The 26,061-nt window shown below is 44.7% G+C and overlaps 1 protein-coding gene across 1 annotated transcript in view; it reads left to right on the forward strand.

Annotated features, from left to right (window-relative positions):
• LOC144827981 (zinc finger MYM-type protein 1-like) overlaps positions 1-25,139 on the forward strand; it is a 38,462-nt gene extending 13,323 nt beyond the window's left edge. The window contains exon 2 of the mRNA XM_078686131.1: positions 24,097-25,139. Coding sequence (XP_078542257.1) covers positions 24,097-25,139 — 1,043 coding nt within the window. The remainder of the gene's footprint in view (positions 1-24,096) is intronic.
• The last annotated feature ends 922 nt before the right edge of the window (positions 25,140-26,061 follow it).

The following is a 26,061-nucleotide window of genomic DNA, read 5'->3' on the forward strand; positions in this document are numbered from 1 at the left end:
TTGCGTCAGTAGCGGACCGATGTGCGAATAGGCCGAAGGCAGCACAACGCGCCAAGATCCGGATGGCACCGAGGTGGTGTCTAGTAAGTTGCCGCACTGGTGTGGCCATCCTACAATGCTGAAAGTCGGCGTGGGGCGCCCCGTTGGCCTGTGAGATGGCGTCAGTAGCGGACCGATGTGTGAATGGGGCCGAAGGCAGCGCAACAATATTTTCGGAATAGAAGACACCACTAGGCGCTGAGATGCCAAGATCCGGATGGCACCGAGGTGGTGTGTAGCAAGTTGCCGCACTGGTGTGGCCATCCTACAATGCTGAAAGTCGGCGTGGGGCGCCCCGTTGGCTTGTGAGTTTGCGTCAGTAGCGGACCGATGTGCGAATAGGCCGAAGGCAGCACAACGCGCCAAGATCCGGATGGCACCGAGGTGGTGTCTAGTAAGTTGTCGCACTTCTGTGGCCATCCTACAATGTTGAAAGTCGGCGTGGGGCGCCCCGTTGGCCTGTGAGATGGCGTCAGTAGCGGACCGATGTGCGAATGGGGCCAAAGGCAGCGCAACAATATTTTCTGATTTGAAGACACCACAAGGCGCTTAGATGCCAAGATCCGGATGGCACCGAGGTGGTGTCTAGCAAGTTGTGGCACTGGTGTGGCCATCGTACAATGGTAAAAGTCGGCGTGGGGCGCCCTGTTGGCCTGTGAGATGGTGTCAGTAGCGGACTGATGTGTGAATGGGGCCAAAGGCAGCGCAACAATATTTTCTACAATATTTTCGGAGTAGAAGACACCACAAGGCGCTGAGATGCCAAGATCCGGATGGAACCGAGGTGATGTCTAAGTTGCGGACCGATGTGCGAATGGGGCCAAAGGCAGCGCAACAATATTTTCTGAAGAGAATACACCACAAGGCGCTGAGATGCCAAGATCCGGATGGCACCGAGGTGATGTCTAAGTTGCGGACCGATGTGCGAATGGGGCCAAAGGTAGCGTAACAAGATTTTCTGTATGGAAGATACCACTAGGCGTTGAGATGCCAAGATTCGGATGGCACCGAGGTGATGTCTAGCAAGTTGTGCCACTGGTGTGGCCATCGTACAATGGTAAAAGTCGGCGTGGGGCGCCCTATTGGCCTGTGAGATGGTGTCAGTAGCGGACTGATGTGCGAATGGGGCCAAAGGCAGCGCAACAATATTTTCTGACTGACACCACAAGGCGCTGAGATGCCAAGATCCGGATGGCACCGAGGTGATGTCTAAGTTGCGGACTGATGTGCGAATGGGGCCAAAGGCAGCGTAACAATATTTTCTGTATGGAAGATACCACTAGGCGTTGAGATGCCAAGATTCGGATGGCACCGAGGTGATGTCCAGCAAGTTGCTGTACTGGTGTGGTCATCCTACAATGCTGAAACTCGGCGTGGGTCGCCCCATTAGCCTGTGAGATGGCGTCAGTATTTATTTTATTTTATTTTAATTTTAATTTCTTATATCGCGCTGGAATCAATCCCATAAGGGTATCTCCGCGCTTTTGCCAGCAAGAAAGATGTCGTAGTCTTCAGGAGTATTAGGGGGACTGGAATGCTTCCTGGAAGAGGAGTGTTTTCAACGCCTTTCTGAAGGCCAAGTGGTTGGTGTTCATCCTCATTTCTGTAGGAAGTTTATTCCATAAGGCAGGACCAACTGATGAAAATGCTCGGTCTCCCTGCCTAGCTCTTTTAGTAGCAGGGGGTTTCAGAAGGGCTTGGTGGCTTGAGCGAAGTGACCGGGTGGGTTGGTAGAGTTCAACAGATTGGGAAAGGTATTTGGGGCTATTCCCATAGAGGCACCTGTGGACCGTGCAGCATATTTTGAAGCTAATGCGCTGCCGTATCGGGAGCCAGTGTAGCTCCAGCAGCAAAGGTTTAGAAGGGGTCCTAGCCGGCACGCCCATAACCAGCCTAGCCGCCGTATTCTGGACTACCTGCAAACGACCTACTGCATCAGCATTTGCTAGCGTCAGCAGGCCGTTGCAGTAGTCTAGGCGGCTGGTAACCAGAGTCTGCACGAGTGTCTTCCTATAAGTTTCAGGAATATAAGGAAACACTCGTCTTAAAAGACCAATGGTTTGAAAGCATAGTCCAGCAGTATGATTCACATGCTCCTTGAGGGTCAATTTTTGATCAATCTTGACCCCTAAATTTTTTACATGGGGCTTTGATGTAGGAGCTGGGCCCAAGTCCAGCGGCCACCATTCAGGAGACCACAGAAGGCTCGCCCTGCCGAAGAGCATAACCTCAGTTTTTGCAACGTTGCATTGGAGGCAGTTGGTGGCCATCCAATGCGACACTGCCCTCATACCCTCAGCAAAATTTTCCTTGACAGTAGAGTCAAGGGAGCAGAAAGGGTAGAGGAGCTGGGTGTCATCAGCGTAGGAGACTGGTCTGAACCAATACTTCCGCACAATCTCAGCAAGGGGGGCCACATATACATTAAACAATGTAGGGCTGAGACATGAGCCTTGTGGCACCCCCTTTGTGAGCGCCCTCGAGGTGGAACGATAGGGGCCCAGGCTGACAGATTGCGATCTCCCGGAGAGGAAACTCTCCAACCAAGATAGTGCTGGTCCTGCAATCCCCACTCCCTGCAAGCGGCTGAGAAGGATGTTGTGAGACACGGTATCAAAGGCCGCAGACAGGTCCAACAGCACTAGTATCATGGACCCTCCTCTATCCTGTGACATTTTGATCTTATCAGTCACAGATAGGAGGGCCGATTCAGTGCTGTGGTTGGGCCTGAACCCAGATTGTGATTGGTCCAGGCCCCCTGTCGCCTCGATAAAGTTAGAAAGGATGGTATTAGCGTGTTTCTCCGCTAGCTTGCTGATAAAAGGGAGGAGGGAAATAGGGCGAAGGTTGGAGAGCTCTGACCAAGGAAGGGTGGTATTTTTCCGTATAGGGCTCACAACCGCTTCTTTCCAAGGTTGTGGAAGTTGTCCCTCGGCAAAGGAAAGGTTTATGAGCTTCTGAATGGTAGGGCCTAATGATTCCACCAAGGGGGAAATCATTTTTGCAGGGATCAGATCAGCAGGGGAACCAGTTTTCATGTTGCAAATAAGGGTGGCCAGGTCTTTTAAAGTAACTTCTGGAATTACATAGAGCGTTTTGTCGGGCATCGTTGTATGGGGAAGGGTCTCAGGAGCCATAGTCTCTAAAGGACCAGTAGCTGTCAAAATCTTCTGATATATCCCCTCAATTTTTTCCTCAAAGAACTGGGAGATAGTGTTACAGAGGTCTTGGGTAAAAACATCCGGGCTCTCACATGTTGCAGGGTTAGTAAAAGTCTGTATAATTTTAAATAACTCTCGAGTGGAGTTACCTGCCTCTGTTATTTGGAGGGTAAGACTGACTTTCCTAGCTCTTTTAATATTTTTGTAATAGGAGGTCATGGATGTTAAGTAACGATCTTTGTCTTCCTCCTTATGTGATCGTCTCCATAGTTTCTCCAGTTTCCTGCACCCCTGTTTTTCTATTTTTAGGGCCTCAGTATACCATGCTTCCCTTTTAGCTATGGTAGGTTGTTTGACTGTTTTCTGAGGAGCCAGAGCATTAATGGCTTCCATCAGTGAAGAGTCAAATTTTGCTAAGGCTGTCTCAATGTCATCCAGATTAGTAACGACTGGCTGTTTCCAGACTTGGGTGAATTTGTCTGGAGTGACTTTATGCCACGGCCGGCGATTGATGGTTTGCATGGTGGATCGATTGATAGACTCAGGTAGATGGAGAAAAGAGAAGTCCAACATTTTGTGGTCCGACCAGCAAATATATTTGGGACGGTGGCAATAGACATTAGGAAGGGTGGTAAAGATTAAATCCAGAGTGTGTCCACCAGAATGGGTGGGGCCACCACTACGGAGATGAAGGCCCAAAAGAGCAAGATCTGTCAGAAGTGCAATAGTGTCAGGATGGTCTGCAACATCAATATGAAAATTAAAGTCTCCCAATAAAATGAAGTTTCCATTTGTTTTCATATGGGGGGCTAAAAGTTCAGTTAAAGCTAAAGAGAACCCAGCATTAGGTCCAGGCGGGCGATACACAAGGGCTCCTTTCCAGTGGATCTTAGGGCTAACCTTCAGATGAAAAATAATTATTTCCATGGTGGGTAGCAGTATTTTTTCTACGATCCGAATATTCAAACTATCTTTATAGACAATGGCGATCCCGCCTCCTACTTTCTCCAGTCGATCTTGGCGTAGAATTTTATACCCCATAGGTATTCCCAAGGTGATAGTTGGAATAGTGTGGGGTTTAAGCCATGTTTCAGTAATGAAACAGATCTCTGGCTTAGTACTATGTATAGAGTCCCAGAGTTGCATATGGTGCTTTGGAAGGGACCTTACATTGAGTAAGAAGCTTTTCCAGCCATTTGAAGTGGCTGTATCATTATTAGTAGGGAGCCCAGTTATTATCTTACAATGGGTAGCTTGGAAGCCACATTTTAAACATGAGAAGGGCCCTCCAGGGCAGACTAACGGTTTGTTAGTACATCTATATATTGCCTGAGGTTGCAGGGCAAGAAGGGCATGAGGCGAGTACCTTATAGTGGGGGAATCCATGTCTATATGATGTAGAGCAAAGAGGGGGCCCCCAGCCCCGTCCTGTCGCGGACGGGCGCAGACGGGCAGCTCTTTGGCAGGTCTTCGGCAGGGCTGCGCGCGATCGCTGCGCGCTCAGAAAGATGCGAGGGCTAAATAGCCCTGCGTGCAACCACTAGAGCGCTAACCGCTCCTAGTGGGCCGGAAGTAGTGTCAGAGCCTGCCGCCCCCTTGTAAGTACAGGAGGAGGGAGGCGGTTGCAAGCGCTACCGCTACAGAGAAGAGAATGCCCTGCGAGTAGTGCGTGATGCGGTGAGTAGTGAGGCAATGCGGACTTTCTTGACGATTTTAAAATAATACACACAGTATAATCACAATCAGTTTAAAAACGAGCATAAAATTCCGTTTTGCGCAAATACTGGCCAGAAGTGGATTTCGAGCACGTTTGGAGCTGGCAAGCGGTAAGGAGACACTGCCACCGTCTCCAACCGCAGCGAGCTCTTCTGATGCTCCACCTAAATAGCCCTGCGTGCAACCACTAGAGCGCTAACCGCTCCTAGTGGGCCGGAAGTAGTGTCAGAGCCTGCCGCCCCCTTGTAAGTACAGGAGGAGGGAGGCGGTTGCAAGCGCTACCGCTACAGAGAAGAGAATGCCCTGCGAGTAGTGCGTGATGCGGTGAGTAGTGAGGCAATGCGGACTTTCTTGACGATTTTAAAATAATACACACAGTATAATCACAATCAGTTTAAAAACGAGCATAAAGTAGCGGACCGATGTGCGAATAGGCCGAAGGCAGCACAACGCGCCAAGATCCGGATGTCACCGTGGTGGTTTCATAGTTGAGAGGCACTTCATCTGCAGTGGGGCGCCGAGATCCGGATGGCACCGAGGTGATGTCTAGCAAGTTGCTGTACTGGTGTGGTCATCCTACAATGCTGAAATGTAGTGGGGCGCCCCTTTACCGTTTCAGTTGCCATTCAGCTGAGTTTCGGCTGCTCTTGATGCTATAGCGACAGGCGGCTGCAAGAGGACTCTCAAAATGGCGGCCTGTTCTTTGGATTTGGGCCTGGTCCACTAAAATGGCCCTGGGACACCTTAGAACTCGGACGCTCGATTTTTTTTCCCTTTCCTGTACATGCAAAAAAAGGTAAATGCCCGGTACGTTACACGCTTCATCTGCCACGATGAACTCTCCAGAGGAACCGAAAAAAAATATAGTTGTGGTAACTATACCATGCATCGTCATATGGAGAGGTGGCACCAATTAATTATAGTGCTGCATAAAAGAGAGATTTGGAGGAGAACCCCTGACCTGCTAGTACATTCATCAAAGAAGTGGCACTGAGAGCTTCAGAGGCAAGGGAAACGGTCCCAAATATTTAGAAGAACTTTGGAAAGATTAAAATGACATGTTTAGATTGTGGTAAATTAATTTCATGTGGACAGATGAGTGTTACTCTAATAAATACAGCATATGAACATCATCATAGTCGATGGTTGGTAGAGACATTTTGACTATATCCTGGACCTGCCCGTCCTCGCCCAAAATGGCGCCGGAATAAATGGGACTCGTAACTCCTTGTTGTGTACTGGTTGCAGAACCTTGAAATCACGAGATACGTATGCAGTTTTGAAGCACATGGCGGGCGGGGACGAGAATTGATTGAATATTTCGACATCCCTATTGATATTAAGTTCTGATGTGTTATTGATTACTGTACTGTTGAAAATTCGAATTAACGTCACCCATGGTACTTGCCCGCAAATGTATATCTAGATAATTTTATTGTAACTGGCCCTGTCGTATTTTAATTATAAAATGTACGTCCACCGATTCCGTAACTGTTAGACACCTTAGTTCTTGCAACCTAATGGCCCGCCCGTTACGTTCCTCTACAGTGTAAATGTCTATTCATCATATACGATTACAGTTTGCTCCGTGGCAGGCCCACGTGGTTATAGGCTCGTATTTGTATAATGAAATTTTCACAATAAAGGTTTTTAAAAGAAAACATGGTAGTAGTATATACATTGGTAAAGTTTTTAATAATAGTCACTGTTTTAGAATCATTAAAAGGCAAGTGAAATAAAGCAGACCAATTACATGAAGGGTAAAAGGTATAATACGAAGGAACGCAATAAAGATAAATGGTCAAGGGCTGTTGTGTTTTCTATTCCTGCAACATAAAGTGATCGATAAGAATCTCATATTCAGGCGTATCGGCGACTAAGACAGCAGGTCGACCCTCTTTTGCTCAACGGCTCCGTCATGGGACGAAGAAACGCTCTTTTTCTCGAAAAAAGAATATATTTTACTTGCAGGACAGTTGTAAAATTTCCGGGAAAGTACATTAGCCTGGAACATTATAACATATATTTAAGAAAAAATAATGTTCGGAAGTAATTAAAAGCGTAATTTTTAGGTGATATGACCAAGCCTTTCATCATTACAATAAGAAAAGTAAAATGAACCAATGAAAAGTTTTATTAACAAGTCACATGACTTGTTATGCTTACGTTACGCGCTGCGCGCCCCGGATGACTTCCGGATGCGCTAACGCGGCGCGTCATATGACGCATTACGCGACAACGCAGGTCCAGAATATAGTCAAAATGTCTCCACCAACCAGCGGTCGAAACACAACCCCTTTCAGCAGGCTAAATAGTTCTGTTAAATGACAACAGAAGGGACAGGCAACAAGAACCATCAGTCAACGAGGGGAGGGCTAGTTCTTCTCTACCGGGTTACATTGGGGCGCTACCGGAACTGATCGAATTGGTAGTCTACAGTGTTTCTGGATGTTTCAGACTGAAGCTGGGGTTAGCATGAGAGCAGCACCATTTCGTAGCTCCGTTGTGGCCATTCCGCAACCAATCATGGCAGCCGCTCTTTATCGTTATTTTGGGCGGGGTGGGTGGCGGAGCCGAGCTGTTTTGCAGCCATCATTGTGTGGAGTTCAGTTCATCTCACTAGTTTTGTATTTGTCATGAGGGGTTGTTCCTAATGTTTCTATTTTAGCGAGGTCAAAAAGAGATCCCATTAGTGGCCTACTGATTTTACTCGATTCCTTTTCTTTTTTTTTACACGATTTTTCGTTATCTGCAAAGACTAAACAGAGTATTGCGACTCTGTGTTTGTTTGTAAATAGAGAATGAACCAAAGAGAACTAATTCTAAAACAGTAAATACTTGGATAACAATCAATCAAATGGAGAGAGAAGCAGGCACGACGGATTACAACGGGGGCAAAGGCCTGCGTTAACTACCTTTCACTATCTGCAAAGAGAGAGTACTCCTAATAGAAATGAGGGGGGGGGGGCACCATTCAAAGCAGATCAGTGTGCACGAAAATGTTTTCACTTACCACGTACTTGACATTCGACAGCTTATGATATTTGCTATTAAAAAACCATTGAAATTCACTGAAAAAACCATAGGTTATAGACCATATATAGTTAGGAATTAGCATTTACAAAACCTTGAAAATTCACTGAAAAAACCATAGGTTATAGACCATATATAGTTAGGAATTAGCATTTAAAAAACCTTATTTTACTCACACAAAACCATTGAAATTCCATATATAGTTAGTTGCACTAACTATATATCGCGCACCCGCAATCCACTGCTGATCATGTCACATATTACATCATTCATGACATGGTCAGTGACATCACTGATGACATCACTGATGACATCTCAAATGACATCACTGATGACATCACTGATGACATCTCAAATGACATCACTGATGACATCACTGATGACATCTCAAATGACATCACTGATGACATCACTGATGACATCTCATTTGACATTACTGATCACATCACTGATGACATCATTCATGTGATAATACAATGAACCTCTTCAGACTCTAATATAACCTTAGATACACTCAGTGTAAACAGACACTCACAGACTGTCACTCATCCATGGAGTTACTCACACACCTAGTCAGTCATGCAAATAATCAATCACACCTCCATTTCCTCAACTATACAGTTATACACACCTTACTTATTCAAACATATACTAACACATATTTACTCTATTATACAATCCCTGATACAAGTTCACAGTTATCCATACAGCCACTCACACATTCACTGGCTCTTATGCACAGTTATTTATATATGTCAACTCTCACATGTACTGTGTTTTACATATGTACTTACTTTGACATGCAGCACTGAGATATCCATTCACTCACCAATACACTCATGCACACAGTCAACCGCCCATACAGCTGTTTCCACATGCACTTTTGAACCCATACATCTAGTGAATCAACTGCTCACACATCTATGCACAGAGTCATACACCTCCCAGCCACCCACACACACACTCAGTCTCCCATACAAATACTTGGGCAACCAATCAATAACCCATATAGTTACTCATATAGCTACTGATCAACACATGCAGCAGTTTACAGAACAACAGACATAATGATGCACAAATTAAGACAGTTTAGTCACTAACCCATGCACTCAGTGAGACACATTTAATCACTCACTCATACAGTCAGGCATGCACCTACTAAATCCTTCATCCAGACACTTATACATCCACTCATTCTTCAATATGTAAGACATATTTTAACTTTACAGAAACATACAGTCACTGGATGTTGTCATCAGTGATGTCATCAGTGATGTCATTTGAGATGTCATCAGTGATGTCATCAGTGATGTCACTGACCATGTCATGAATGATGTAATATGTGACATGATCAGCAGTGGATTGCGGGTGCGCGATATATAGTTAGTGCAACTAACTATATATGGAATTTCAATGGTTTTGTGTGAGTAAAATAAGGTTTTTTAAATGCTAATTCCTAACTATATATGGTCTATAACCTATGTTTTTTTCAGTGAATATATATATATATATATGCCAAGGTTTATTGAACAATGAGTGGGTGTATGATTGTCTGAATGGATTATTTAGTTGGTGTATAACTGACTGTATAAGTGAGCGATTAAAAGTGTCTTCGAGACAAACTCCCACAATAGTCTCTTTGCTGGGACAGTAAGCTCCAATGTTTATCCACGAGGGTCCGCAGACCACGCTGTTCAAGAAGATAATTAAGTCTATGCAACTGGCAAAGGCCACCACAGTGTGCCACATCATAGAAAATGTTTTTTACCAGTGCAGACAAGAACCTGTGCTTACACTGGGTACATCATATTATTAAAGGACAGTCTAGCTGTTTCAAGCTGCCTGTAAGCCTATCACACTTCATAGATATGTTTGGTGGCTTCACAGAACCATGTTTAACCCCTTCCAGTGGGCAAACTGCCTGTGCACCGCCACTAGATGTCACACAGTCAATCCACCCTCCAAGGCCTCTTTGAAGGAGGAAAAGGCCTTGGAGGATTGTTTTTGTGCAGGAAAGGACACTTGGTTGTAATGCAGGCACTCGTGCACCATTGTACAATGGTACCTGCATTGACACTTGGCAGCCACAAGTGCACCAGCGCAGAAGGAGAGCAGGAATGTGCCATATCTAAGTATATGTGCTGCATTTCTGCCCTCTTCATTTGACACAGTGCAGCAAGTTGTCTTGATGTGTTGTGCCAAATATTAGTAAATCTGCCCCACACTTTCTCCTATCTATTGTGTAATTTTAGTGTGGGCATTAAAGACAAAATGTTTGTAAAACCATCTATTGCCCATTTAGATGGTTGCTTTTAACCTTTTTAATGACTATACTCCTGATCCTCCAAAAGGAATACTCATATTTCCACCCCTAATCCTGCAACTGCTAGTGCAAAATACGAAGCCTAACAGCAGATTTTCTCAACTTTTAAATGAAATTTGTGATAGGAGAAAAAGCAAATCCTGATTTTGTAAATATGGAGTTGGTAATTCGGGCCACACTATGTTACTTTTGTTTGCTGTAATTAGATTCTTTATTGCTTTGGGCTTTAACTGCCCCATCCATGCACCTATGGGTCTGAGCTGGCATTTTGGGCTTGCAATGATGGGAGGAGCAATTAACAGTTTGTGTCTGAGGTATGAAGGCTGTTAACAGTTGTCTCTTTAATCTTATCAAACACAAGGAGACAAATACACTGCTCTATGCCCCTGTCTCACATTCACTAAACTTAGACTGGACGTACACAATAGAACGTTACTGTTAGCAATCTAAGCAGTCTCATTGCCTGACACTATTTCAGCATTTCCTAAGGAGTGCTAATAATGGTAATGGTGATGGTAGTAGTAGTAGTAATAATAATAATAATAATAATAACAACAATAAATATAACTCTAGTAGTAGCAATATTAATAATAATAAGAATTATTATTATTATTGCAATAACAATAAGCAAGGTGAAAAGGAAGATTTATACTAAATTAGGATGTCTGTTTATACATATTGGAAGCATGTAACTCATAGCTTCGCATCATTTCTTATCGCTGAATGGTTTATGTTTTGTTCTTTGGATTATCCTGAAGAAATTTAGAATATTCTTTGCTGGTTTTGAAAATTGGAGCAATGGTGTGTGCAAGAGAGGAACTCAACACTTCACATAATTGATAGCTCTAAAGATTTTATCTTTCAGTTCAAAGTATGTAAAAAACCGATATCACCATACCCCAATATTCACTAATATCCGATCTGGGGGTCTGCTCTGACTTACTAACATGCTCTTACTTCCCTGAACTCAAGACCAGAGTGTGATATTCTGTAAATGATAATGATAATGTACATGGCTTCTGGCAACAGTGTCACTGTTCCGGTGCAATCTGTGCACTTCAACTTCTGGAATCCAGCTTGGGGATTCTGAGAAGCTGAAGGAGACAGTTTGCTGAGGATCCAGAGGGCTGGCAAGGGGCTGGTCCTAGAGCTGAACGAAGAAGATACACAACATATTTCTGTGTCCTGTAATGAGGGTGGGATGCTGCTAAGGAGGACACTATGGAGGAAATGTTCCAGCCCAGAAAATGTGAGAATGTCATGTTGCTGCAGCCCTTGGTTTGGAAGCTCTGTAAATTTGGAGTAATTGCTGAGAAGAAATTGTGGATTGCTGTAATTTGGATTCACTCAAGGTTTAAGAGTTCTGGTGGTGTTGATGTACTTCGTTTGAGGTTTGGAAATTGGCTTCAAGAAGATTGTTGATGGCCTGTTTGTATTTGAATTGAATGTGTCTTGAGGCCAGCGCGAGGAGCAGCACATGTAAGTGTTGCTCAGGAGAGCGCTGTAGCCGAGTCTAAGTCTAGGCATGAGTACTTACAACCAGTGTAATCAAGTGGCGAGGAGCACACATTCTGGCAGGTGCTGAGAGCAAGTGCTTCCCTGGTGTAGAGAGCGTGTATTTGACATTGCCTCATGTAGAGAAAAGAGTGTTGTGAGAGTGCACTGGTGTGAAGGCAGAGGCTAGATGTGTCATCACAGGAAACAGTGTTTACAACGCTGTCAAAACAACGCAGTGCCATTACAACGCAGGCACTACAAAGCACGGGTCGTTACCACATGTTAATGTTAATGTTAAATAAATTTGTACAGCGCACGAATACCCTCAGATGTCTTGGTGCTAATGGACAAAAAGTGCTGTGTCCCCCAATACTTACTACTGAAATAGCCAGGTCTTAAGCTGTTTCCTAAATTTTAGATGATGGGTAATTTTTCTGAGATATAATGGAAGAGAGTTCCATTCTTTGATGGTATTAAAGGCTAAACTCCTCCCACTCCAGTTCATCTTATGTATCCTGGCTGGCTGGATTTGCTAACCGCAGCACTCTGTTTGGGGAATACCATCTAAACAGATTTTCTAGGAACTTTGGTCCTTCTCTATGTAGTGCCTTATGAGCAATGCAGAGAGTTTTATATTTTATCCGCTGGCAAACTGGCAGCCAGTGGAGTTTTCTCAATTCAGCTCTAACCGATTGAAATTTTGGAATATCCAAGATCAATCTTGCAGCCACGTTCTGTACTGCCTGTAATTTTCTAAGGAGGGCAGACTGAACCTTAATGTACACACTGTTACAGTAGTCGAGCTCGGACAGGACTAAGGCACTTACTAATGATTTTCTGCAGGTTTTCGGGATGAACGGCAGAACTTTCCTAATGGTCTTAATCATAAAAAATGAGGACGACAGTACTTTAGACTTGAGTCTTGAAATTCAACTTTCCATCTATGAGAACCCCAAGATTTTTTGCTTTGTCTACAGGTGTGGGTGGAGGTCCCAGACTATACAGCCACCAGGCAGGGGACCAGGAAAGGGAGAGATTTCCAAACATTATTACCTCTGTCTTAGTCGAGTTCACCTTCAAGCAATGAGTACTCATCCAGTGGCTAAGATACAAAATGCAATTATGAAGGTTGAGGGAATGATTAGTGTCCTTATCCACTGTGGAAATCACCAGCTGAGTATCATCAGCGTATGATGTAGGAATAAGATTGAAGCTTCTAATCAGGGGCACTAGCTCTGCTACATAAATATTAAAGAGCGTAGGGCTCAAAGAAGAGCCCTGTGGGACATGGGAGAGAAAAAGGTGCCGACTTAAAATTCCCCAAGTGCACTGATTGAGTTCTCTCAAATAAGAAAGATGTCAGAAGGGCGAGAGCTTTACCTCCAATTCCAATCTCTTTCAGACACTGGACCAAGAGAGAGTGATCCACCGTGTCAAATGCAGAGGATAGGCCCAGCAGCACCCAGGCTGCTGAACCCCCGCTGTCCAGTGACATGCGTATTTCCTCAGTGGTCTTAATAAGAGCAGACTCAGTACTATGGTTCGCACTAAAACAAAACTGGCTATGATCTAAAACTTGATTAGCCGCAATAAAAGTTGAAAGCTCAGCATTCATGATCTTTTCCATTATCTTAGCTGGAAGGGGAATTCTTGAAATCGGCCAGTAGTTGGCAGTATCCATTGCGTCCAAGTTGCTTTTTTATAGGAGAGGCAGGATGCAAGTCCTCTTCCATATGATAGGAAAAGATCCCTGATCTATCATCTGATTAAATATTTTGGAGAGATGGGGACCAGCAAGATGATTGATAGATTGTAAAAGTTTGGGAGGGCAATGTTCTTCGGGGCAACCAGACTTGATCATAGTTATTAGTTCGGTGACTTGCGTGGGTGAAGTCAGCAAAAAATGGAACCTCAAAGAGTGCTCAATAGCAGTGTTATCATTTAGAATTATTTTATCCACTGCAGTTGATTGAGTAAACTGCTCATAGATATGTTCAACCTTGGATCTAAAAGAAAGAGCTAAGGCATAGTAAAATTCTTGGTTAAGAGTAGCAGGATCATCTTTTTTAACTGTAGTTAAATTTTTCACAGTATGAAAAAGTTATTTGCTTGACCCACTAGCTTTTTCAATCTTTGTTAGAAAAATTGAAGGGGATAAGAATAGATTGTGGTTTAGATGTGGCAGTGTAAGGCACATCGCTGAAGCTAGTAACTGCTCTGCTCTAAAAAGCAAGGAGCATATTATCAAAAACGGCGGTAAACGTTATTGCTGGTTTAGCTGCATAAAACTGCCTCTAAAACGGTCCTCGGAAGCTTGTTTCCGGTCCAGGGAAGGCATGGCTTGACAGTTCGGGCTGGACTGTTCCCATGAGGCACAGGGTCAGACTGATTTGCATGTAGCCATGTCTGAGCCTGGGTGGCAGAGTGGGCTAAAGAACAATGATGGATTAAACCCAGATCTTTTGACTGGGTGTGAGTGTTTGATTGGTTCAGATGCTCCCTCCATCGCCACCCCCTTTTGTACCGCTTTGGTCACCATAAGTGTGGCAGGGTATGCTCAGGCGTGAGTACCTTGCTCACTTTGCCACTGGATTCAAGCAAGCCGGGCTGAAGAAGGCTGTAATGCCAGAAACCGGTCCTCGGAAGCTTGTTGCCAGTCCAGGGAAAGCATGGCTTGGCAGTTCGGGCTGGACTGTTCCCTTGAGGCACAGGGTCAGACTGATTTGCATGTAGCCATGTCTGAGCCTGGGTGGCAGAGTGGGCTAAAGAACGGTGATGGATCAAACCCAGATCTTTTCACTGGGTGTGAGTGTTTGATTAGTTCAGATGCTCCGTCCATCAACACCCCCTTTTGTACCGCTTTGGCCGCCATAAGTGTGGCAGGGTATGCTCAGGCGTGAGTCCCTTGCTCACTTTGCCACTGGATTCAAGCAAGCCGGGCTGAAGAAGGCTATAATGCCAGAAACCGGTCCTCGGAAGCTTGTTTCCGGTCCAGGGAAGGCATGGCTTGGCAGTTCGGGCTGGACTGTTCCCATGAGGCACAGGGTCAGACTGATTTGCATATAGCCATGTCTGAGCTGGGGTGGCAGAGTGGGCTAAAGAACGGTGATGGATTAAACCCAGATCTTTTGACTGGGTGTGAGTGTTTGATTGGTTCAAATGCTCCGTCCATCACCACCCCCTTTTGTACCGCTTTGGCCACCATAAGTGTGGCAGGGTATGCTCAGGTGTGAGTCCCTGCTCACTTTGCCACTGGATTCAAGCAAGCCGGGCTGAAGAAGGCTGTAATGCCAGAAACCGGTCCTCGGAAGCTTGTATCCGGTCCAGGGAAGGCATGGCTTGGCAGATCGGGCTGGACTGTTCCCATGAGGCACAGGGTCAGACTGATTTGCATGTAGCCATGTTTGAGCTGGGGTGGCAGAGTGGGCTAAAGAACGGTGATGGATTAAACCCAGATCTTTTGACTGGGTGTGAGTGTTTGATTAGTTCAGATGCTCCGTCCATCACCACCCCCTTTTGTACCGCTTTGGCCGCCATAAGTGTGGCAGGGTATGCTCAGGCATGAGTCTCTTGCTCACTTTGCCACTGGATTCAAGCAAGCCGGGCTGAAGAAGGCTGTAATGCCAGAAACCGGTGCTCTGAAGCTTGTTTCCAGTCCAGGGAAGGCATGGCTTGGCAGTTCGGGCTGGACTGTTCCCATGAGGCACAGGGTCAGACTGATTTGCATGTAGCCATGTCTGAGCTGGGGTGGCAGAGTGGGCTAAAGAACGGTGATGGATTAAACCCAGATCTTTTGACTGGGTGTGAGTGTTTGATTGGTTCAGATGCTCCGTCCATCACCACCCCCTTTTGTACCAAAGCGGCGATAATGGGCTTTATAATATGCCCTTGAGAATTCTAATAGAAGTCCATGTTCTGGTGTGAACATGGTCTACTATTGGAGTTCTCCTGGGCATATTATCAAGCCCATTATCGCCACTTTAGCAGCAGTTTTCTGCCGCTAAACCAGCAATACTTTTAACGTCGTTCTTGATAATAAGCCCCCAAGTGTTTCAAATGTTAGATGTTTGGGCATTTCTCAAGATTGTATAGGATGATGGATTTGGTGGGTTTTAAAAAGTCTGTAAATATAGTGAAGAGCCCGGAAACACTTAACCCGAGTGAGAAAACTGACAGTAGTGATGAGGACGAGATAGAAGTATTAATGGTGAGTGAGGATGAAGATCAACCCAGTCCTGTTTCAGCTATGAATGGGGAAGTGTATCCTGAACGAGAGAGAGGTGCAGATTTGGGCAGATTCTTGTTCCCCTTTTACTATTGTTGATAAATCTTTCTTGCCGAGTTTGAATCCTGTTTAACTGTGCTCCAGGGATGTAGAACTGGAAGGATATTGTAGGAACAAGCTGCCAGTTTTAGGCTATTTTGTTGCTAGCTTAGAATTTCAGGCTGGATATGCAAAGGGGAAGGGTTATGTTGTGGGAAGAGGAAGGTCACTATTAAGTTGGAGAGAACAACTTGCGTAAGGAATGGTTCTTAATCCTAACCTTCCCCGACAAGTCTTGTTGACCCAGAGTGAAGAAGAATGAGTTGACAAGTTTCTGAAACTGTCTGCTTGTAAATTAAGCTGTTTGAAGAGATTTGAACACAACGTCATTTTAAAAACAAATGCTACTCCCAAGGTGCAGAAAGTCTACAATGTGCCTTTGGCTTTGAGGGGAGCCTTGAAAGAGACATTGCAAAAACTATGCAAAGATGGTGTCATTGAGGCCATAGGAGCTTCAGAGTGGTTAAGTCCCATCGTTATCGCTAAAAAATCCAATGGCAGTATCCCCATGTGAGTGTACTTGAGAGACTTGAACAAGTGCATATGGGTGGACCACCATCCACTACCCACATTAATGAAATGCGGGCAGATGTGTCGGGTAGTAAGATTTTTACCACTTTGCATTTATCGAATGTCTACTATCTGGTGCAGTTGCATGCAATATCCAGGCATTTGACATTCTTCATCATGCCTGAGGGTGCTTATCAGTTCATTAGCATGCCCTTTGGTCTGGAATTTACATCTAAAGTGTTTCAAAAGGTCATGCAGGACATTTTGAGAAACATGGGAAGGTTTTGGTTTTTCAAGACAATGTGTTAATGTGGGGAAAGGATAGGACCCAGCATGATGATGTTCTTAGGCAGGTATTGTGTAAATTGAAGAAGGGGGTGTCACCATTAGTTTGCGGAAATGTAAGCTCAGAAATGTTCTTGGCTTTGTGCATACTATGCCAAGTTTATGCATCATTTTGCAGATAGGGTGCATGTTTTGTGTGAGTTGATGAAAAAAGGGGTGTCGTGCCAATGGACAAAAGAATGGCAACACGCGTTTGATGCTGTGAAGGAAGTCACAGCAAAAGCCATGACGTTGAAACTATTTGATCCAGTGGACAGAATGATTGTGGTCATAGATGCGAGTGGGTACGGGCTTTGAGCTGTGTTGATGCAGGTAGCATGAGGGAAAAGAAAGAGTGGTGGCATTTTCATCATGTACTCTCAAAGGTGCAAAAAGCATGTACTCCGCTGTGGAGAAGGAAGATATAGCTTGATGGAGGGGTGTGCAACATTTTCTCATTTTTGTGTGGGGTGTGCTCCAAACATTTGTGCTCTGGACTGATCACAAACCTTTAGTTGATTTGTTTTCTACTGCTGGTCGTGGAAAGGCTACTCCACACATTGCAAAGTGGTTGCATCACTTGCAGTATGTTTTCTCAGTGAAATATGTGCTGGGTGTGAGGAACATCAATACAGACTGTTTTCCAAGATTACCTCTGGACAATATGGATGTGGAAGAAGATGAGGAATGGACAGTGGCTGAAATATTGAATGTGTGTCAGACCAGTAGCAAGACTGAATGGAAGGAGGCCATTGGAGCTGATTCTGTGTTGGTAAAAGTGATGAAAATGTTACCCAGGGCCTCAGGTTGCAGGGTGGAGGATGATTTAGAGACCTTTAAGAATATATGGGAAGAATTTTCTATGGTGCATGGAATTGTGAGAAGGGGGAAAAATTGTTCGTGCCAGAGGGTCTACGTGGCAGTTTGTTGTGTTTGATGCATGAGGGGCATGGAAGAATGTTAACAATGAAAATGAAACTTAGGATGGATTTTTGGTGGCTTGGTATGGACAGGCATATTGAAAGGTTTGTTCAAAAGTGTGCCCCTTGCATGTGCAGTGATAAATCTCACGTGCTGCAGGAAACCACCTTTCATTCAATGGAGTTACTCAGTCAGGCGTGGGAAAGGTTACCATGGACATTTGTGGTCCCTTTGACAGTTTAGGTACTAATGATAGAATTTGCCATAGTACCTATGGACTATTATTCCAAGTGGCTGTAAGTGGCATTTGTGGATGAGGTGAAATCTGGGAACATAATTGCTTTTTTCGAGAACATTTTCTGCAGAGAAGGATGTCCTGGTGAGATTGTCACTGTCAATGGTCCTCAGTTTGCATCAGAAGAGCTTGGTTGTTTCCTGAAAAAATGGGGTATCAAACAGAGCAGGACATCAGTGTATCATCCCAGTGCTAATAGTCTCATTGAGCGCTTTAACCGTGTTTTGGGTGAAAGTGTACAATTGGAGTTGTCTAGCAGCGGCGTCACTAGGGGGGTGCGGGGGGTGCAGACCGCACCGGGTGTCACCCCATCTGGGGGTGACACCAATCTAGCTGGCTCCTCCCTCCTGGCCGGCGGCCGCTACTACTGCTAGTGTTAGTCAGACTCAGCGCACCGCCAGCAGCACGACGCACCGCGGCGCGCCACCAGAGATACTGTGATGATTATGATCCCATTCCGGATCGATCGTCATTGCCTGGGCTGGTGGTGCGATGCGATGCGGAATGGATGCGTGCGGCGCGGCGTTCAAATCACTGGTTTGCCGCGTACCCAGCCAGCACTGTACCCAGCAGTTTAGTTTGTGTCCCAGGGCCGTCAATCTAATTTGCACTACCAATGACGGCCCTGGGACAGCCCACGCGCGCTGTGCGCAGTCAGTGCGCACCTGCTGCTCCCTCTCTGACGCGTCACGGCGGTCACGCGCCCGGCATTCGCAGTGATGCTGCCTGGTCATCGTGAGAATAAACAATTAATACCGACGACGACATCAGAGAGACAGACCACCATCATTCTGACTTTTTGTTGTTGATGCAGCGATATCGCGATTGGATTCACGAGCGCCGCCGTGGTCTCGTCTCTCCAGTCTCCCCTTCAAAATTTGGGACGGTGAGAGAGAGAAATAATATTTATTTATTACAGTAGTACTACTCCGACTGCATGAACTTACTAAGTTAAAAATGTGGCAGTGCAGTAATGATTATTTATTACAGTAGTACTACTCCGACAGTGCATGAACAACTTACCAAGTTAAAAATGGGGCAGTGCAGTGGCACACAAATGATCATGCTTTTTTTCTTTTTACTGTAAATTACTGGCACAATGACAAACGAACGCGCGGGTGCACTGACCGGCAGGCTAAAGCTTTCAATTCTATTTCTAACCTTCCTTAGTTGGGCTTTGGGGCGAGCAGACAGTCACGAAAGAAAGGCCCTGGCCCCCCACTACACCTCATAATCATGGATGTGCCCCCTAAGTGCGACTTGTGATTGTGAATGCTGCTGATAATTGAAAACACGGTGTAGTCAAGTCACAAAACAAGGTCTCATCACCTAGTAATCAGGCAGCGCAGGGCTCTGAAAGAGATTATCCTTTTTAATCAACACCCTCGATGTGGTGAACATGAAAAAATCTTAGGCGCCAAGATGCAGCCAGGCTGGCAGTGGCATGGGGAAGAACTGACACAAAAGATGGACTTTCTTCTTAGCATTCAGCTAGAGCTAGGGCCTTCTGAGCTGCGCACTTCCTCCCAAGTCCAACAATTGCAGCCATGTCGAGACTGTTGTTCTGGAAGGGTGCCACTCATGATGTATAGGAAGTGCTTTCCTGCTGTAGTGTACCCTGCCAGCCGGTCAGAGTTAATACCAAACACCAGGAGCGGGGCCTGCCGCCTGCATGCTAATTGTCAAGATCTCCCAGTCCCTCCCCACCCTTTCTTAAGTCGTTATAGGGGTGGGGGGTTCAGTACAGACAGTATCACAGGCACCACCCTACAATGACACGCGCTAGAGTGGGGTACCTTACCATCCCAGCCCCACAAGGTCTCGACTCTCGAGTCGGGCCTCTCGAAAAGCTGTAACCATTTAAGCCCACCTTTCAGCCACCATCAAGCGCCACTGGCACTGCCGGACACCTGTCTGCTTAATGCTGCCCTGTACAGGGCGGCCGACCCTGAAGCTGGAGAGCCGGGTTGCTTTCTCGGCAGGGAGGAAGTGAAGAAGTGTTGCTCAGTGGTTAGAGGAGGCAGACCTGGAAGCAGAGGTCAGCCCGGGACCAGGGTTCAATTCCCGGCTCGGCGGGGTCTTGAGTCCTAAAATGTCCATGGACTCGACAATTCTCGCTCCGGTGCCTACTCGATTCACGGGTTCACACTCTGCGACTCTGGGCAATAGCTTGCTTAATCTCCACAACGGCCCCTCGCGGCGGGATGCCTGGCTTTCACCTTGCGGATACCCTGCTGGGGTTATCTCACAGGGGAATACCAGGACGGGTTCCCTAAGCAAGCGCTTAGAAACCGCTTGGTGATTTGCGCTATATAAATTCCTGTACATTTACATTTACATTTACATTTACAGGCCCAACACACAGAGCTGCATTCTGGCCAAATCGCACATCTCTGTTCCTAAACATGAAGGAGCCCCCTGTAATATCTAGGTGAAGAAACAACTCTCTCCCCCATCTGTACTTGATCGATCCCTTCAATCGCTGTGAACACAATGTTGTGCAGAATTATTCCATACAACCGGTATTCGCACATTCTATGGGTTTATAATGCTAAACGGAGGGTGTTGTTTCCGCAGTGTTCATCGTGTCTCTTTTGTAAAGCAGTACAGATGTCTAAGGTGGTTATTTAGACAGACTGTGTTCTGTCTGGATGTACAGTGGGCGTTTTGTTTCACAAAAGGTGTAACCCATGCTCCTTCTAGGACAATAGGAATGCAGGCACATCTCATGGTGTGCCCAATGGCAAAGGGGGTGATGCTCTAGTACAGAAATACTATCAGATTTTGTGCACTTGATCCCCTTCAGACTAACACAGTGGGTGTGTGGACAAATCTACCTGGGTGGGAATATAACGATGCTCTCCAGTTGACAAAAAGGGCACCTTGGCAGATCTTTCGAGTGAGTGTTGCCGGGGACTGCGCGGTAATGGCATTTTGTTTGCTTTGATACTTGCACAAGTGCCACCATTGCCTACGAACGTAACGTTTGTTCTTGTGCTTGAGTGTCTACCATATATTGCAGTATTATACCTCTTCTAATTGTACTTTGTTTTCTCTTGAGCAGACTTCACTTTAAAATAGTTTATTGGGATTAGACTGTAGAGACCTGGTGCAGAGATCTTTGTTTACCCAACAAATTCCAAAGCATTGTAGCTGTAAGATAACTTTGGTGGTGAATACACTTGCTGGCGAGATCTGTTTGTAGTCTAGTTACAGGCCGGCCTGACTCATACAAAGTATAAAGAGACAGAGTTAATGTGATGTCCCAGCTGCAAAGTGAAGCATGCACCATGCAGGTCACAGATTTGTATTTTACGTAGGAAGCTCAGCGAGTTACTGCTTTCATTGCAGACATTCTTGCATGAGATAGGTCTTAGGTTACCATTGTAATATACCTGCTTAATAAATTATGAACCATCTTTAAGGAATTGCATGCTAACTGCAAGGTATAAGTTTAGAAACAGTGGTTTTTGCTCAGTATTTCATTATTCAAATTTTTCACAAAAGTGTTCCTTTAGTAAGAAAGACGCATTAGTAATTGCTTTTAAACATTGTTATTAGTTTAATTACTCGTGTGGATAATGCATCTGGCATTCAGACAGTGGATGTGAAGCTCTTTTTAGCACCTGTAACCTGCACACGTCACTTTTTCCTCCTGTAATGCACCGTTTGCAACCTCATGTAATTTGTTTGCGCAGAGTTGTCACTTTTGACTCTTGTAACTTAACATTTGCTTTGGTAATTTGTTCACTTGTAATATTCTCCTCATGTTTCATTACTGTTCCTATTCTGAAGAGCTCTGCCACCTTTGGGTAAAGTCTGCGCTATATAAAAACGCATAAATAAATTGAAGACCGGAAGACCCTGTCTCCTTCCAGCCTCCTAGGCTAGTCCTGACCCAGGCGGTACATTGTGCTTGCAGTTGCACACGGCCGGCTGCATGATTGGGTGCAGGCCAGGCGTTTCCTTGAACTCGTCGTCATTTCACTTGCAAGTGGTTCACTTCACAGTTAGTTCACTTCATACGTATACTAAGAAGTGAACTGCTTTAGCTGAAATATGCCTGCTTTGCTGGCCGGTCTTCATCCTGCTGCCTTATTGTCCATCCTGGAAGTGGCAGCTTAGAAAGCTGAGAGAGGGACAGGAAAAAAAGAGGTAGAGAAGGAGAGGTGTAGTAAGAAAGAAGTAAGACCGCGAGAGTGGTGAAGGGACAACACTCTGGAAATTGTTCCGACCAGCGCCACTGGCTTGGGTGCCCTCGTTTGACATTTTCATGCTTTCTGGCCACGGTGCCTTTGTGTGAAATTTCCGTGCTTCCTGGTCTGAGACTAACTAAGTACTCATGTGTGACATTTCCATGCTTTCTGACCTGAGGACATTTCCATGGTTAATAGCCTGGGTGCTTATATGTTGCATTTCCACAGTTTATGGCATGGGTGCTTATGTGTGACATTTCCATGCTTTCTGGCATGCTTATGTCAGGTCATCATTTACGATTTACTCTGCTTTGAAAGTTAGTACAGCTAAATATGTAATGGAAAATGTGTTGTGCACCATTTTGGTCTTTCTTATTTCAAAATGTTCTTGAGGGGAAAACTCCCCCAAACCCCCAAACACCTCTAGCAGTCGTTAAGCACAGGGAAGGGGAACCTCCTATCAAAACCTCACTATGCGGCTGTAAGTCATTAACAAGCAACTCCCCCGTACCTTGACTGCCCAGCTTCACCTCGGTCGGGGCCATATAGTATCCTAATGCCACTCGAAGCTAGGGCCACTGCATTTATGCAGCAGAGGTGGGCCACATTATGTGGAGGGTTGACTAAATTATGCAGAAAGAAAAGGGAAATCACCTGGCGTAATGTGGCACAATTCTTAATAGGGTGGTTCTATTATGAGTATTTTACGCACACTATAACTGACTGTTAGAGCGTACACACGGTGAACTGTTAATTCATTAGAAACACTCTAACAACCAAAGACAGTAATTAACAAATGAATGATGACCAGTCCACCTCTACGGAGGGCCTTTTGCACTGGAGCACTTCTCACACGTTTTTATTAACTTTTGATTTGCTTCACCTAAAGACAGAATTTTATTTTCACTAAAATCTACAGGGTATGCAGCAGGGCCACATTACAAGAGGCTTGCAACAATGCCATGATTCCCAACTGTGGTTAACAAAGCAGAAATAATCATTCTACTGAATTCTATATTTTCATTTGCAGTGCCACTGCCTGTCTTTATTCTTAAACCGTTGTACTGTATAATTTAACATGTTTGTTAATGACCCTTATGAAGAAAATGCAATAATGAGCATGTTTGTTCAGCGGGTAATAATAGTCAATCCTGGCTACTGTCTTTTACAGGCTTATTACCATCGATAAAATAGGCGACAAGTATAAAAACAAAAAAAGTGAACAATGGCACAGGGCGACTCAAAAACGACCAAGATGAAAACTTCCGAAATCATTTGCACGAACCATTCGTACTAAAGGTGACACTGACATCCTACATTTGACTGGACCAGCTGTTTCATCAGTAGAAGCCCACTACACGTGCTTAAAAACACACTTTGTTTTGGATATATTATATCAATCATGCCACATGGTATACATACATCAAAGAGGCCAAGTGGATGCCAGCAAAGAAAAGAAAAAAAGAAAAAAAATGAATCTGTCTCAACGCTACGTGGATCCATGCTTCAATATGTCAAGAGACCAGGTGATGGCCAGGGTTAGGCAGGTTCATCAAAAGACAACGCTGATTCTGATGCTAGTATGCATTCTGCAAAAAAGGAAGGAGTTGAAATAGAAGAAAATTAAGCAGGAAAACAAGGAATGGAAATTCAAATGGATGAATTTGAAGCAGAAGACAGTACTGAAAATGACTCTGACCATGATACTGTAAATGAGACGATGAATTAGGTTAAGGGCGAAATTTGGAATATTTTAGATGATGCTTCTTTTTGGAATATACCAGTTCCAGATCATTTGCGAGTTGAAATCATCAAAAGAGGAAGTGCTTCTTTCCAGAACATAGATGGCCCTTTCAGAATTGCAACAAGGCAAGATCCAAAAGCAAAAGGAGATGTTCGCCAGCTATCAAAAGAGTGGTTTTACAAGGTGATGCCAAATGGCGAGAAAGTGTTGCGATCATGGATGGTTTACTCACTGGTCAGTGACAAATTATATTGTTTTTGCTGCCGACTCTTTGCCTCTAATCATGCTACAGACACGACATCCAAATTTGTGACTGGATTTCAGACGTGGTGGAAACTGAGCCCGAAAGTGCATAATCATGAGACATCCGAAGAGCACTTACATTGTCTTGAAAAATGGAAGACATTGGCAGCAGGACTTAGACTGCACAAAACAATTGACGCCAAAAGTATTGCTTTGATGGACATAGAGAAGAAAAAGTGGCGAGACATTTTGCACAGGTTGCTCGATATCACATTGGTTCTTGCCAAGCAGAATCTGGCATTCCGGGGCCACAATGGAGATGAATCTTCATTGAATAAAGGAAACTTTCTTGAAATGGTTGAGATGCTTTCTAAATATGACTCAGTGCTGAAAGAGCACCTAATGAGATTAAAGCGAAGCACGTGTAAACTCAAAGCATCAGTATCGTATCTTGCACCGCAAACTCAGAATGAGTTTATACATGTCCTAGCAAATCATGTGAAGGAGAAGCTTGTCATGGATATAAAATCTGCCAGGTATTTTGGGATCATGTTCGATAGCACACCTGACACATCACACACTGACCAAAAGTCGGAAGTGATCAGGTATGTGAAAATCCAAAATAGGAAAGTTGAAGTAAGAGAAGTGTTTCTGGGATTTTTACCTTTAAAGGGAAAAAAAGCTGTTGACCTCAGTTCTGATATTCTTAAAAATCTGGAAAGTGATGGACTCGACATTATGATGTGCCGCGCTCAAGGTTACGATAATGCTGCCACAACGGCTGGAATCCATGGGGTGTACAAGCCATTTTGAAAAGAAAGAACAGGAAAGCTATTTTTAATGGATGTGTGGACCATTCGCTTAACTTGTGCGGCCAACACTCTTTTGCTGAAAATGCTACGTGTGTGACTTTTTTTGGAACTCTTGAGACAATGTTTTCCTTCTTTGCTGCTTCCACTCACCGATGGGATGTTTTAATGAACCACACTGGAGTCTCAGTGAAAAGACTATCAACAACACGCTGGAGTGCTCATCATGCCGCAGTAAAGGCAGTGAAAGAAAAATTTGATGAATGTGTGGCGGCAATTGAAGCTCTTTGTGATCCAGAGGAAAATTTAGATACAAGAGGTACAGCCCGAGGTCTTTTGCCTGCTATCTGCAATTTCACGCTTCTGTGCTACCTCTACTTTTGGTGTGATGTACTTGAAGAAGTTAATCTTACACAGCTGTACCTTCAGACTAAGGGCTTAACTCTTGACAAGGTGGTGAAAAAGCTGGAGACACTAAGACTTTTTCTGTACGAAGAGCAGCGCAATCATCTAGTGGAGAAGGCAATTGAACAGGCACTTTTAAAATCAGACCAATATGGAATTTCAGTAGAGAGCAGAGTCAGGTTCAAGAAGAAGATGACAGGTGAGAAGACAAGAGATGCTGGACTAACTCTGCAAGAAGAAAACAAGAGGGCGATGCTTGAGTGTATTGATCGTTTCCATTCTGAACTCCAGATCAGATCAAGAGCCATCAATGAAGTAGCAGCCATGTTTGAGGCTGTTCCAGCCAAGAGTTTGATATCTGCCACTGAAGAAGAGTTACTGGTGTCCATTCCAAAACTGACCAATTTCTATGATGAGTTATCCGAGGGAGAGCTTTTATTAGAAATACCAAGGCTACGAAGGCACCTGAAGGCAGAAGAGATTGATCTCAGAGAAGCCAAAGACTGGTCAGTATTGGACGT

This window comes from Lissotriton helveticus, chromosome 4_1 (assembly GCF_964261635.1).
Source record: "Lissotriton helveticus chromosome 4_1, aLisHel1.1, whole genome shotgun sequence".
NCBI lineage: Eukaryota > Metazoa > Chordata > Amphibia > Caudata > Salamandridae > Lissotriton > Lissotriton helveticus.